Source organism: Lepisosteus platostomus, chromosome 22 (genome assembly GCF_059453375.1).
Source record: "Lepisosteus platostomus isolate fLepPlt1 chromosome 22, fLepPlt1.hap1, whole genome shotgun sequence".
NCBI lineage: Eukaryota > Metazoa > Chordata > Actinopteri > Semionotiformes > Lepisosteidae > Lepisosteus > Lepisosteus platostomus.
Genome location: NC_142632.1, coordinates 9,853,189 through 9,866,921, shown reverse-complemented (window position 1 = coordinate 9,866,921; position 13,733 = coordinate 9,853,189). Strand labels below are relative to the sequence as shown.

Below are 13,733 nucleotides of genomic sequence, written 5' to 3'. Positions count from 1 at the left end.
CGTAGTGACTTTGATACTCTGATTTTTCTCCGGAATCTCTAGCGGAGAAAGCATATTGCTTTCATTATTTTAGGTATTGGCTTAGAGGACTACCTTTTCCAGCGCGACCATCTCCATCGACATATAGAGAGAAATATCCAATTCCATCTACTATCTCCATCCATTTTACGATGGCATTTATAAACAGATTATGGTGTTCTCAAAACCCTTCGTCAGATCATAAGGAAGCTATTTTTTTTTAAAACAGATGTGTGCAATGTATAATGTTGTTTTTTTTCCAGGGAGGTTTTCAGTGAGACATTTCTATGTATGTCTCAAGTTACAGAAAATAATAAAAAGTAAAAATTTATGTTGCATTGGCCGGGAATCGAACCCGGGCCTCCCGCGTGGCAGGCGAGAATTCTACCACTGAACCACCAATGCTCACATATCCCAAGTCTTTCAAACTACCCTCTAATAGTGCCAAATCTATACTCTTCAGGTTTGGAGTTTTGTATTTATTTGTTTTTATTCCTAGCACTGCTCCGTCTGTAACTAATGCAAACCACAGCGACTCTCCTCACACGCACTGAAACCGGTCTCCTCTGTATTGCAACGGCAGCGCTGCGCCGGGGCGGCTGCAGTACCGCTTGTGTCCACAGCCCCCGGGGTGTCGCTGCAGCCCTAAAACCCATTCTCGCGAACCGCACCGGCCGTTTCCGTCTACCCGCAAGAAAGCTGAAAAATCCGATTTATTTCCCGTTACAGGTATCATTTGTGTTCAGATGAACCAGAAAGGATTCAAGGGGTCGGTAATGTATATATGCATATACAATAATGGCAGTCAAACAGAGTGACTTGTTTTTATAGTCCGTACTTCGCTTAGAAATTGAATTATTTTTAAACGTTTGGGATCTTGCTTGCTGTCGCCACCCCGCATATTCCTATCGCACTGTATCACTGCTGTCTTGGCCAGCTGGACCCACCAAACAGCAATGAACAGATTTTTTGTATCAACAATAAATATGCAGATCTCGAGATTCTGTTAAGCTCAGAAACAACAGGCGTTTTTTTTGATTGGGTTTTAATAAATAACTAGTCGTTAGTTCAGGTTTATTCGTTTATTTTTTTATTATGCTGTAGTTGTTATGTGAAGCTTGGTGGACTCTCAGTCCAGGCCGGTTTTAGGGTCACCCCAACCGGTAAGACGAGACCTGAACTGACAAGCGACTTCCTGCAGCAAAGGAGCTGTAATTTCCAAAAAAATAGATCACTTCCTTATATCTATTTTTTTCCTCCTTTGCAGATCTTCTTTTTCACAATCCGTGGGCAGGACATCTTCGGCGACTGGCGCGGTGATTGGTCGTCGGCTCTGTTAATGAATATTAGTGTAAAAAGTAGTCGAAGAGCCGTGTGCGTCTATTCGCCCTCGACCTGGGAGTCAACCTGCGAGGCGGAGACGGCAAACTCCCCCCATAACCATCTCAAAAGGCACGGAGTTTTATTTTTAAGAACCACGCAACGAAACAGGTACTTAAGAAACGCGATTGCTCAGTTTACTCAGGATTTAGGAGCTGTAAATGCTGGTGGTGTTTATTTTGGGTTATTTTTGTTATCTGTACAGTATTAAGTTACCGACATGTCTGCCCATGTTGTCGAAATAACCAAGCTGTCCAGCGATCTAGCTAAAGCAAATGTTTCACAATCATGAAACAGAGAAGTTTTCGGTTAATCCTTTGTGTTGCGTGACTTCAATGTGAAATCTAAAGCGAACCCTGTCTGCTTTTATTGTTTCTAATGTGATTGAATTTGTTTCGCCTTACAGACACCGGCACTGAAGAGATGCACTATGTCATCTTCCGAGGTACGTAAGGCTGCCTCTAATTCAGAATATTAGTATCTTAATAGGGTGAATAATGGGACATTGGGGCGGAACTGTCAAAGCTATAAATGTTTTTAAAGTCAAATAATCATGTCTTGCTTAATAGTGTTGAGAAGCTTGTTACTTGAGTAAGCACTTATTTAATTACTGACTAGAAATACAAGGTTCCTAGGAGTTCATTGTGATTTTTACAGAAACGTATATGAACATGAGATATTGCAGTGATATTCAAATGCATTCTGTGACTCCGCTGATAAGCTAACGGTATTGTGCGTCCACTTTTCCAAATCTCTCCCCTCCCCGACAGGGAAGCAAGCTGTGGGGCGGGAGGTTTGTGGGGGACACGGACCCCATCATGGAGAAATTCAATGCCTCCATTGACTATGACAAGCGAATGTGGGCGGCCGATATACAGGGCAGCAAGGCTTACGTGAAGGCTCTGGAGAAGTCCGGGCTGGTCACTCGACGAGAGATGGAGCAGATTCTGCAGGGCCTGGACAAGGTGAGCTCCTGTTCATCGGAATGACCGCGCCCTGGAACGCCATGGGGGGGAAAATATTTCCAGAACATTGCACTCTTTCACAGCATTGTTACAAACTCCAGAGGAAGTCAACACCAGGTGCTGGGTGGTTTCTGGCTTATTTGAGCAGAACATAAGAACAGTAAATAGTTTGCGTTATGGGCTTTCTGCAGTACAGTCAGCACCAGCTGAGCAGAAGCCCGTAGATCAGAACTCTCAAACCCACTTCTTAGAGGATGTGGTGTCTTCTGGTTTTTGCTCCAACCCAAGCAGTCAATTAAACAATTACCCTAATTATTTCCTTAGGGTAATTAAGGAAATTAGGGTCCTTAGGGTAATTAAGGATCCTCACGGGATCAATAAAGTATCTATCTAATTACTAATAAATCACTTTGGAGCCTGATTAGAAGTATTATAATTATACAGCTAATTAAATAGGGCTAATTAGACCTGCTGTGGACCTATTAGGCTTTCTAGGAATCGGGTTTGATTCACCCACAATAGTTAACGCATCTTCATAGTCCTGTCCACACAGAGCTCCTTATTGTAGGCAAAAGGGCAGATTTCTAATATTTAGGCTTAAAACCCCTGCAAACCTGGAAAACTAAAATGTCTGTAGCATGTATCTTAATATTGTTCACCTAATGAAAAATAAGAATGTGTATGTTACTATGCAAAGACCTTTGTAGACACTGCTGAGTACATGTAAGTAGTGCTGTTTAATCCGTGGGTTAATTGATATGGGCACAAGACTTTAACATCAGTGTAACATAATGTTATTGGCACTGTCATCCTTTCACCTGTACTGCTTTCCCCTTTCATTTCAGGCCTGACTGTCTCATTCATGCAAATGTCCAGAGGGTACTAGAATTGCACCACCACATAGAAATCATAGCTGCATTTTTTGCAAACTCAGAACAAAAGGCATTCATTCAGCATTGTCCAGGTGTCAAACACTGTGTCTAAAAAAAACCCTTTCCATATCCATTTGTAACCTTTCAAAACATTTCATACAGAACACCCATGCCATAAAAAATCAAGAATAAATATAAAAGGCTCAGCTGTCCTTCAGTGCATTCCTGCCATTGTCCACCTTACAAACATGAGCTGTGTGCCGAAACCCAGGAAGTGTGTTGTGTGTGAGTGTGCAGTGAATATACCCGAAGAGGTGGATGCACCTATCAGGTTGCCATTCAGAATTTGCTAAAATAATATTATCCAGTTGGTCTAATAAGAATTCTGATGAATTCTGCTACCTAATCTTCATTGGTCAATTAAGATTCTGCTTTTCCGAAGAAAAATCTGAAAAGATTATCCCACTTTAAAGATTAGCCACCCACTTTTTTTTGTGGTTATTCTGATTCTGGAATCTGAGTTTCCCGATCCGCCTGGTTTGTCCATTCACAGCTTTCGGAAGAGTGGTCCAAAGGCGTTTTCGAGATCAAAGCTGGCGATGAGGACATTCACACAGCCAACGAGAGAAGACTGAAGGTGAGATACCCAACTGCTCAGCTGTAAAGCACGCCTCAGTACAGGTTTACCGCCCAGGTGACTCACTGTGCTAGAGAACAGGTTCCACATGCAGTATATCAGCCAAGGCCATAGTACGAGCTTGTGGCCAATAGGATTGGTAATTGCCAGTATATGCAGTCTGGGAATGGAGGTTGCTCTGCAAGATGGCCATGCTCACTCTCCAGGATGATCTAGGAGCCCTAGAATCGAGCCACTACTCCTACAGCTGTCAGACATGTCCATCAAACAGATAGTGCAGAAGACCAGGATGACCCCTGACTGTCATGACCATTCCTTCCACAAGGGCATTGATTTAGACTATGCAGATTTCAGTGAATACAACTGGAATCCTTTATCCCCACAGCTAAGAACCTGCTTAATTTGAACAATCGATTGTATAGTTTACTTTATGTTTTTTTTTTCATCCTGCATGTTTCTTATTTGATAATGATTTTATGTTGTGTCAAATATCTTGTGTGTTGCGTTGTGTCTTTTACCTGCCTGCAAAGTAGATTTCCCCTCAGAGCCAATAAAGTCAGTCAGTAAGTATGCACCTAAGGAAGTAGGGGCACACTCCTTCCAGCTGGTCTGGGGATACCCCACAGAGATGGGGGTGCCTGCTCAGCCTTTCTCAACTTTCCCAAAATGGATGCAGGGATAGAAATGAGAGCAGCACCTGGTCTCTTCTGTTACAAGGAGTAACCTTTATGTTATTCACATCTCATGCCTAATGGTCTCAGCTGAATAAAAACTGTACCGGAATTGTCCTGTAAAGTTTGCTGTATTTAAGGATGAGTTTGTCCTTTCCTTGTGCTTTAATCGTTTTCTTCCTTGCAATGTGTCACATTGTTTGCACTGAACATTGGGGGCAGCAATTAACCTACCCCCAAACATGGTCAATATCTGTAAGACAGGCCTTTGTGTTATTAATAAATAGCACACGCATGGAGACTTTGATTTAGTGTGGTCCTAACATAAGCGTACAACAGCTGTGGGATTCTGTAAGTGTTGCAGGAATGACGGCTCTCCTCTGTTCCTAAGGAGCTGATTGGAGAGGCAGCTGGCAAGATTCACACTGGGCGCAGCAGGAATGACCAGGTATGGAACTCCTGGGGAAACTCAAGTGCCTGGAAAAATCCCAGATGAACACCGGGGTAAAAAGCAGACACCTCACAAGAAGAGCCACACCACCCTGGTGCCCTGCAGTGACAGCACGGCCCAGCTTGGCCCCCATGGTGACCTCCCCCCAGGCATCTGTGGCCCAGAAAAAAACAAACATTTATTATGATCCATGACTGTTTTAAAAATTGGGATCAACAGCTGCCATGTGCTGTATTTGAGGTGCATGGAGCAGCAACTTGACAATGATCTGGTCAAGGTAGCAGTTGTTCTGCAAGGCGATGGGGAATATCGCTTTAATTGTTTTGTGTTTAAACACTAAATTGGGAAATTCTGCTTCTGGGATTGGTTATGGGACAGCTCCACAATTCATCCACAACGCAGGCACCCAGCCTTTGGGGGAAAAAAAAAACAAAACAGCAGAGTGTCTGGCCTCTGGTGCCTCTTGTACGCCTAATGTGCTGTTCTGCTTGGCCGAGCAGGTGGTGACCGACATGAGGCTGTGGATGCGTGAGGCCATCTCAACACTGAGCGGCGATGTAGTGCAGCTGATCGGCACCATGGTGGAGCGGGCTGCTGTGTGAGTCTTAACCGGTGGCATGGTCGTCAGCAGCAGCATATCAGTGAACCTCACAGTGCTGGGATGCAGAGCACCGAATATGTAACCAAATACTTTCCATCATGTATGCGTGCTCTTGTCAAACACATTTAAGGGAGGCATTGAATCATATATGAAATGTCACAGTAGCTTTCCATTGTATCTGTATAGTCTGCTTTTTGTGCTTGGTGGGAATCAAAGATAACTGCTTGAACAGGGTTTGGTTGATCAGAGACTTTCATCCATAATGCTTCTTGAAAGATGCCTGGGTATCAGCTTCCACAGTATGGGTAGCCTGTTCCAGACTTTTAAATGTGCTTCCCCTGAGTTTCCTTCCCTGCCATCTGGTCTGGGTTTCACTGTGGAGTCAGTGGTGGCCAGGAGCCTGGTGCCGTGCTTTGTGGCTTGTTGTGTGCCGCCTGAGTGCGTGCCCAGTGCTGCAGTTCATTGTGTCCTGTCACGAGAGCGCTCCCTGCTGGTCCAGGCGGAAGTGTGTAACGTGCTCCCCCACTTCACCCCCTCTGCCAGGGAGATGGATGTCCTGTTCCCAGGATACACTCACATGCAGAGAGCCCAGCCGATCAGATGGAGCCATTGGATTCTCAGGTTGGCCTCGTCTTGTCTTGATTGCAATAAGTGGTGATACTGTCCTATAGCTAGCAGTAGAAACAGTAATAGTAGTGCGGGGACTGTATCCCATACAACAAAATACCAATAAAGAGCATGTGGCACAGTTTTCCTTCCTCAGTCTCTTACAATTTACTTACCCACTGATCTCGTCCACATTTTATTTGGAAATTGATAGAACTCAAATACTAGCTTACAAAAAAAAATACTTTACGAAACACAATCCTATAGCAGCAATGATTCATGGGGATTAATTAACCTCTTGAGATGAGAGTGGAAAAACCGGTCTTTTCTAACAATTCTGATATTAATGTCTTGCATAATAGTTTCTTACTGAAGTGGAGAGAAGCCCATGAAGCAATGGCAAAGATACTGACAGATCAATACGTACGTGCAAGAGAAGGTTGTTCTTCCCTTACAGGGAATCGGGCACAATAAGCTGTTCTCTGATTTTGTTGGAATTCCTAGGCAATGTCAAATTTGCTGTAAAAAAGTCGTAAACTGTTTGAAATGTGGTGGGAAGGATTTTAGGTGGCTTTACCTTGTGTGTAGTTTTGTTTTCTAAATGTGCAGAAAGCTGGTTTACAGAATTGTAGGATTGATTCCTGATTGATTCCTTTCATTGAATTTGAAACAAATAACAGGTTTTTTGCAAACTCTGGAAAGGGGCAACCATTATTCATGTGTTAAAAAACCTCTATTTAACTTCTGACTCTGTTACCATGAAGTTCATGCTGCTGTATTCTGCTGGAAAAGCAGAATTTACACCTGAACTCATTTCTTACTTGTACCAAGTTGGGGAAAAAGTTCTCTCTCAATTATTCATTATAAAGCTGTGCCTTCCAGCTCCGATTAGTCTTTGCCTCATCCAGTGTCATATCTTTGTGTTTGTAATTGTAGTACAGGTGACACGTAACACATTCTTGTGCTGGGAATGGGCCCAGCATGTTCCAGCAAAACTGAGAGTAAAATGCTGAGCCAGTTCACAGCAGGCTCTCAAAATAACTTCTGTGAAAAACTCCTGCTTCTTTTTAGAGGCAGCCTCATGCTGTTACAGACACAGTTGCATCATAGCTGAATCTACTGTGTTGGTTAAACCGGTATTTCTCAAGCATTTCCTTGTTCCTGCCTACACCTCTGTCACGCGTCAGTTAACTCACTATGGAGCTGACAGGCTGAAGTGGCTCAGAGTAAGTTCTGGATTAGTGGCCCTGGTATGCATATATGTTAACAGTACCAAGCAAATGCAACCAGCACCTTAAAAAACAGAGACAGAATTAATGTATAAGTAGAAGTAGGAGAATCAGGAGTCTGTGAGATAAATGATGACAGAACTGTTGTATAATCCGTGAAACATTCATTTATTGTTAGTTGGCAGATACTCTTAATGTGCTTTTAATATATACTGTATGTTGCACCCAAATCCTAATAATGCAGCAAGCGTAATAGTTTCCCAAGGGGTTTTTAAATGGTGCACTGGCTCAGACCTGTTGAGAAGAGTTAGACTGTCAGGCTCATCTGAACCAGTTCAACACTGGTCCTGAGGTGCTGAGCTGCCGATTGAGTATTTAAAGAGACTTCGAAAACGTGCTCAGCTGTGGACACTGAGGGCAGCTTTTTCTAAGCGAGCAGGAAGTCTGTGCGTTGCTGTTAATGGGACTGTCTGTCTCTCCCCAGCCACACGGCAGCGCTGTGGAGAGATGCTGAGAAGCTGGAAGAAATTCGGAGACATGCTAATGTCCTACCACTGGGAAGGTGCCCCTCTCTCTCTTTCCTCAGTATTTTTAAGACAATAAGATATGTAATTTCTGTTCTTTGAAATTTAATAGCACCAACAATCTTTTATTGTCATACCTACAACATTTGGGGTGGTCAGAGGTGTCTTCATATATCAGCTCAGGGTGACAGCCATTGTACACACACTGGGGCGATGAGGAAGATCAAACTGAACCATCTGTCCACCCACACGTAGAAGCACAGCCAATTATCACTCAAGCCAGCTTTCACTCCATCTCCCCACATTCCCTGTGCTCAGACAGTCAGGGTGACGGCTTTTCTAGAGGTACAAACAAAGTTCCAGGGCTGTGACATTACCACGCACACCCACACACAGTGGAGACAGTGACTTTCCAGAGTTCATACAGTACCTCCAGAGTGCAGCGTGTCTGTGGTACACTCCCCATCGCGCTGGTCAGACTCTCCCACAGAGAGTTTCATGGACACCAAGGACATTGAAATGGGTCTCTTGGGGATTTTATTTTTGCAGTGGTGCCATTGCGGGGAACCCATTCCACATTGACCGGGAGCTGCTTCGCACAGGTGATTCATCATCGTCCTGCAAAATTCCATACGTTTTCCCAAAGGTTCCCTTTATTTTCATATAAACGCCCATTGCGTTGCTGACAATGAGGCTGCGATACATGTTGACAAAGTGGCTGTGAGGCCAAATTTCGTGGCCCCACAACACTGACATAAAATTAGTTCTGTTACTTTAGAGAACAGATAAAACCATTGTAAATACAAATGACATTACACCACCCTCCTTTTACAACTCAAATGTGCAAATAAACACCATACGGTAGAATTTAATCTATTCTTATCTGTTTTGTTAATATTTTACATTTATTTTACTAACTTCAAACCAAACTATGTACATTCAAAATAAGAAAGATGCATATGTTTATGTTATGATAATGAAGGGAGAGAAGAAGTTTCAGGTATTCTGTATCTCGACAAATTCAGACTTTTAATTTAATTAACCCATCTAGAATATTTAACAAATGTGTTCATCTGTAATGTACTGTAAATGAACTTGTTAATTTTTCCATTCTATATATTTAATTTATTAACTCAATCCAATCATTCATTGTTGGTTAATCATGGAGAAGCCTCTTTCTTGTTATAGTCTTTTTACATGCAGATATAAGATATGCAGATACTGTATATATATATCAGTACCTGTCAAGTGAAAATCCAGCTTGCTAAGATAAAAGACCTCAAACGTAAAGGGTAAATTCCTCTCGAATATATTCTCAAGGGCCTCATGTAATTCCATCCAGAAAAGCCTTATTGTGAGCGGGTTTTAAAGTCACTTTCTCCCTGTAGTCTTACCCCTGTGAAAGTGAGCTGTTTAATCTCTGTTGCAGAACTGCAGTTTGATTCCATCAGTATAAACAGCATGGACGCCACCGGCCAGCGCGACTTTGTGGGTATGTGGGTCTCCTTTTCGGCTGCTGATGTTTAACAGAGCTTTCGGCAACTAACTCATCAACACTGTACTACTTTAAAATTCCAGCAGTATCCACCCCTTCCTTGTTTCACACCAACTTTCAAGCTGGAGAAGAGCCAGTGGTGGAGAGCAGGTGTAATAGAATATGAAACCTATACGAAGTCAAGGGCCAGTAGTTCTTACAGCATAGCGCTGCCCTTTGGATCGCACAGAGCAGCCAAGAACTGAGAGATGAGGATCTATGATCAAGGTGCTGATTCTGTGCAAGAGGATCCTGGGAATTGCAGGGGAGTGCCTACATGTGCTGACTGGGGCTAACGTCCTATTCCACTTCCTCGCGCGCCTTTGCATTGCAGCAGAATTCCTGTTCTGGGCCTCCCTGTGCGCGACGCACCTGAGCAAGCTGGCTGAGGATCTCATCATTTACAGCACCAAGGAGTTCTCCTTCGTCACGCTCTCCGATGCCTACAGGTGAGCCTGGCGTCCTGGAAAGGAACACAAGGTGGATCCCCAAAATTGGATTGAGGAATAGCTGGGGCGTGGCGTAAAAATGAAAAGTCATTGAAATTGGACGTTAAAATGAATCTTTAGCACGATAACAGATGGTAAAACCCCGTTAGTGTTCTGTAACAGTACTGTACGCGGTGTGTTCAAGTATATGTGTCTATGATGATGTCTCCGGGTAGTACTGGCAGCAGCCTCATGCCCCAGAAGAAGAACCCTGACAGTCTGGAGTTAATCCGGAGCAAAGCCGGGCGTATTTTCGGCCGGGTGAGTTGGCGTCGACTGCGACCTTTTACTGTTCAGGGCTGTGAGGGGTGTTTACATATTCAGCATATTTTTTTAACATTTTTTTAAATATTTTGCACCTGTTTTGTTAACATTGCATTTTTTTTTCCCCACGATCAAGTGTGCAGGATTCCTGATGACCATGAAGGGGCTCCCAAGCACGTACAACAAAGACCTGCAGGTAACCTTTGTGCTGCTAAAGCCAGGACGGTGCTCGACTCGGGCGATCTCTGCATGAGCTCTGTTCAGAATGGGCTACTGAGGACACTTTAAAATTTAGTCTGATTTTAAAAGATCTCAGTTTACCATACTATCTATCGAGTACTTTTTGAGAATTCTCATCTGCCGTTACTTGTGAGTAACCTCAGAATAGAATGATATTTACCACGTCCACTAGTGTGGCCTAGTGACTGCGACCCTCTCTTCTTACAGGAAGACAAAGAGGCCATGTTCGAGTGCTACGACACTATGCATGCAGTGCTCCAGGTGACCACTGGTGTGATGTCCACTCTGAAGGTGAGGATGGTTATTATTGTGTACTGCTTGTGCCCAACAACAGTCAACTCAATTATTTCAGTTACTCAGCAGGTCAAGCAAAAACTTGCTTCAGTCAAGCTACACAGTAATTTTACTTTCCTTAATCTAACATAAGGGGAGTGGAAATGACATTCTAAGTGTGCTTTATTTCAATACTAGAAGTCCACTTAGTCTATTTCTAAAACTAGTAATCTTTTTGTCTATTGTGTTTGTACTGGCAGTGAGGCCTGACTAAGAAGACATATTCGCTATAATGATAGTCTTAATAGCAGTACTGGGCATCACTGGAGAGGAGCCCATGGTGCAGATCTGTTTTTTCAGGTTTTTTAGACAGAAGAGGAGTAGTTCAGTCCTCAAGGGCAAAGGGAATGTCATCAGGACTTTTGTTCTTTCAACTAGTCCTTAAATGTGTACAGTTCCAGTTTTTTTAAACCTTACAAGGACATTAGCAGGGCCAGATCTGACCAACAGCACTCTTTAACTAGATTAATTAAATAACTGTATGGAACAATAATATGTCAGCTGTTGAATATTTAAAACTCTAATTCTTGTAGATCACAATACACATGAAACTTTTAAAGTGTTTACTCACCCCCCAAAAAATGATGATTTGCTCCTGTGAGCTTCTGAGAATAAAACCCAAACCAGGGAGGGTCTAATATTTGTGTTTCTGTCACTGATTGTTTCTTCCCAGACTCTTGGAGGTTTGGAGATTTAAAAGGTTATTTAACTGTAGCTGATCTTGTGAGCTTTGCACTCCTCTTTCCTGAACAGATCAACCGCAGCGCAATGGAGGCAGCACTGAGCCCAGACATGCTGGCTACTGACCTGGCTTACTATCTCGTCAGGAAAGGAGTGAGTTATTCGACACAAAGCACTTAGACAGAGTTTTCTGAGAGCACTGATCTTCCCCTGAAGTGTTCTGGTGTCCCTGCTACAAGGCTAGAAGACTTTTAATGACAGTTGTGGAAAAGCAGTTCTCTGACTACCTTAGAGAGTGACCCTGTGTAGTACAGTTGTCAGTTTCTAAACTGGCCTAGTGTAGTATATGGTGTGTTTTACCCAGCAGCTAGCTGTTTAATAAAGTGATACACTACAAGTGTACATGAGCTTGGTACTGCACATTCATCTACATTTACATAAATATTTATGCAATAACAATTTCTTTATACGTCTAAAACGTGCATGCTAGTGACAACCTGCATCCTGAATAAGGGACCGAATAAATAGAAAACCTAAGCCCCCAGGCAACTGTGATGCTTTCCCAAGCTCAGTGAGTGTCTCAATAGACTTTGGAGTCTGTTGAGCAGTTGCACGTGAAAGCGGAGCCAGCCAGCGGCCGCGATGTAGCTCGAGGTGGATTGAAAAAGCAGGGTGTGTGGGTGTTGTTCGGATCGCTGCCGGACCCCGAGACAGAACGAGCGCTCCAGCTCCCCCGCCGGAGACTGACCGACTCTGTCTCCGCGGCAGATGCCCTTCCGGGAGGCCCACAGCTGCTCGGGGAAAGCCGTGTTCCTGGCCGAGAGCAGGAACGTCCCGCTGAACCAGCTGACCGCGGAGGACCTGCAGACTGTGAGGTCAGTACAACTGCTGCTCAGCCTGAGCACACAGCACTGGCAGGCCTGATTACACTGACAGTTCATGCGTGTTTAATACATACTGGTGCATGTACTATTTCGGAGAATCTCCCAAAGTAAGAATGTATTTGCTGCACACATTCAGCTATTCATAGGAGCTGCCCTAACCTATAGCAGTGCTGTAAGATACTTAATTTCAGGAAAGCTTCATCAGTCCCTACCTCTGCGTTGCTGCTTCAGATTTTTGTAATTAGTAGATTATAAATCCTTTACATAAAGCTTATCAATTAAAGTTTCTACAATGGAGTCATCTAGAAGGGACTGTATTATATTTTGTACAAGGGGATCGAAATGTCCAGTTACTTTGGCAACCAGGCTGTTTCCTGTTGTCTTGCTGTTGTGTGGTACAATACCAAAGTACACAACAGTGGCCGCCTTTCTTCTCAGAGGTGGCTGGTTGCACAGCTGTAACTTTGCAGGAGGATAGTTTGATCGTGCCTATTCCGAGACAGGAAGCCCACACGGTCATCCCGGTCCCCAGTGCGTGACTTACAGCTGTCTCTTGCTGCCCTCGCAGTCCCTTATTCAGCAGCGACGTGTCTGCGGTGTGGGACTACACCAGCAGTGTGGAGCAGTACAGCGCCCCCGGTGGCACGGCCAGGAACAGCGTGACCGCACAGGTCGAGCACTTCAGGGCGTGGCTCAAGACACGCCGAGCATGATGGGAGCGCCCTCGGCTCCAGCGTCCCTGTCAGGTGCGTTCAAGAGCACCCTCCTCGCCTGGCAAAAGGAGCCCATGGGAGCAGCATCCTGTGCACTAGTTTTATTGCTGAAGGGAGGAAACCTTTTTACTTTGCCTGGAATTGTGTGTTGTAGTGAGCAAACGTGGTGTTAACTGCATCTTCAAGGGATCTCTACCTTTTTAAAAAAAATCTGTGAATTTGATGAATCAGCTGTGGTGAATACACTGTGTTTGACTGGTTCTTCCTTATTAAACACATTGACCACATCTTTTGGCTGGACAGCTCTACGTCTTCATTCTCTCAACCTGCAAAGGCAAGTCTGAGCCTCCGGTCAGCCGTTGATGATGGATTAGTCGGTTTCCATCTTTGACCACATGGAGGCAGCAAAGTTCATCTCTCAGTGTTTGGGTGTTCTGGATACTCCGTGCATGTGGCAGTGATTGTGGTTAGTGTTGAGGTTTGACATTCAATTAAGGAACAAGTCATTTTTAAGCGTGAATGGTACTAATCTAATTGTCAAGGCTGCTGTGCAAAATATCCGTTCTTGTTAATAAAAAATCAGTCATGGAATCAGTTTCTTACATTATCTCCAACACACAGCTATTGAAATCAGGGGTTTGT

At 43.9% G+C, this 13,733-nt stretch overlaps 1 protein-coding gene and 1 non-coding gene across 4 annotated transcripts; one reads left to right on the top strand and one right to left on the bottom strand.

Annotated features, from left to right (window-relative positions):
* Positions 1-352: 352 nt before the first annotated feature.
* On the bottom strand, positions 353-423 carry trnag-gcc (transfer RNA glycine (anticodon GCC)). Its single transcript has one exon. It is a non-coding gene; the product is annotated as a tRNA-Gly (tRNA).
* Positions 424-671: 248 nt separating this feature from the next.
* asl (argininosuccinate lyase) lies at positions 672-13,378 on the top strand. Of its 3 annotated transcripts, none has more exons than XM_088615680.1 (18): positions 672-787; positions 1,286-1,509; positions 1,805-1,843; positions 2,169-2,363; positions 3,789-3,872; positions 4,935-4,991; positions 5,495-5,592; positions 6,139-6,216; positions 7,915-7,992; positions 8,504-8,556; positions 9,384-9,446; positions 9,826-9,937; positions 10,153-10,237; positions 10,377-10,436; positions 10,688-10,771; positions 11,567-11,647; positions 12,263-12,369; positions 12,947-13,378. In XM_088615680.1, exons 3-18 carry the CDS (start codon positions 1,829-1,831, stop codon positions 13,089-13,091), a joined length of 1,395 nt encoding a protein of 464 aa, XP_088471806.1. In that variant the 5' UTR covers positions 672-787; positions 1,286-1,509; positions 1,805-1,828; the 3' UTR covers positions 13,092-13,378. The 3 variants fall into 3 exon arrangements, with proteins under 3 accessions (XP_088471806.1, XP_088471805.1, XP_088471804.1); XM_088615679.1 differs by having other exon boundaries at positions 674-787; positions 1,286-1,470; positions 9,823-9,937; XM_088615678.1 differs by having other exon boundaries at positions 674-787; positions 9,823-9,937.
* Positions 13,379-13,733: the final 355 nt, after the last annotated feature.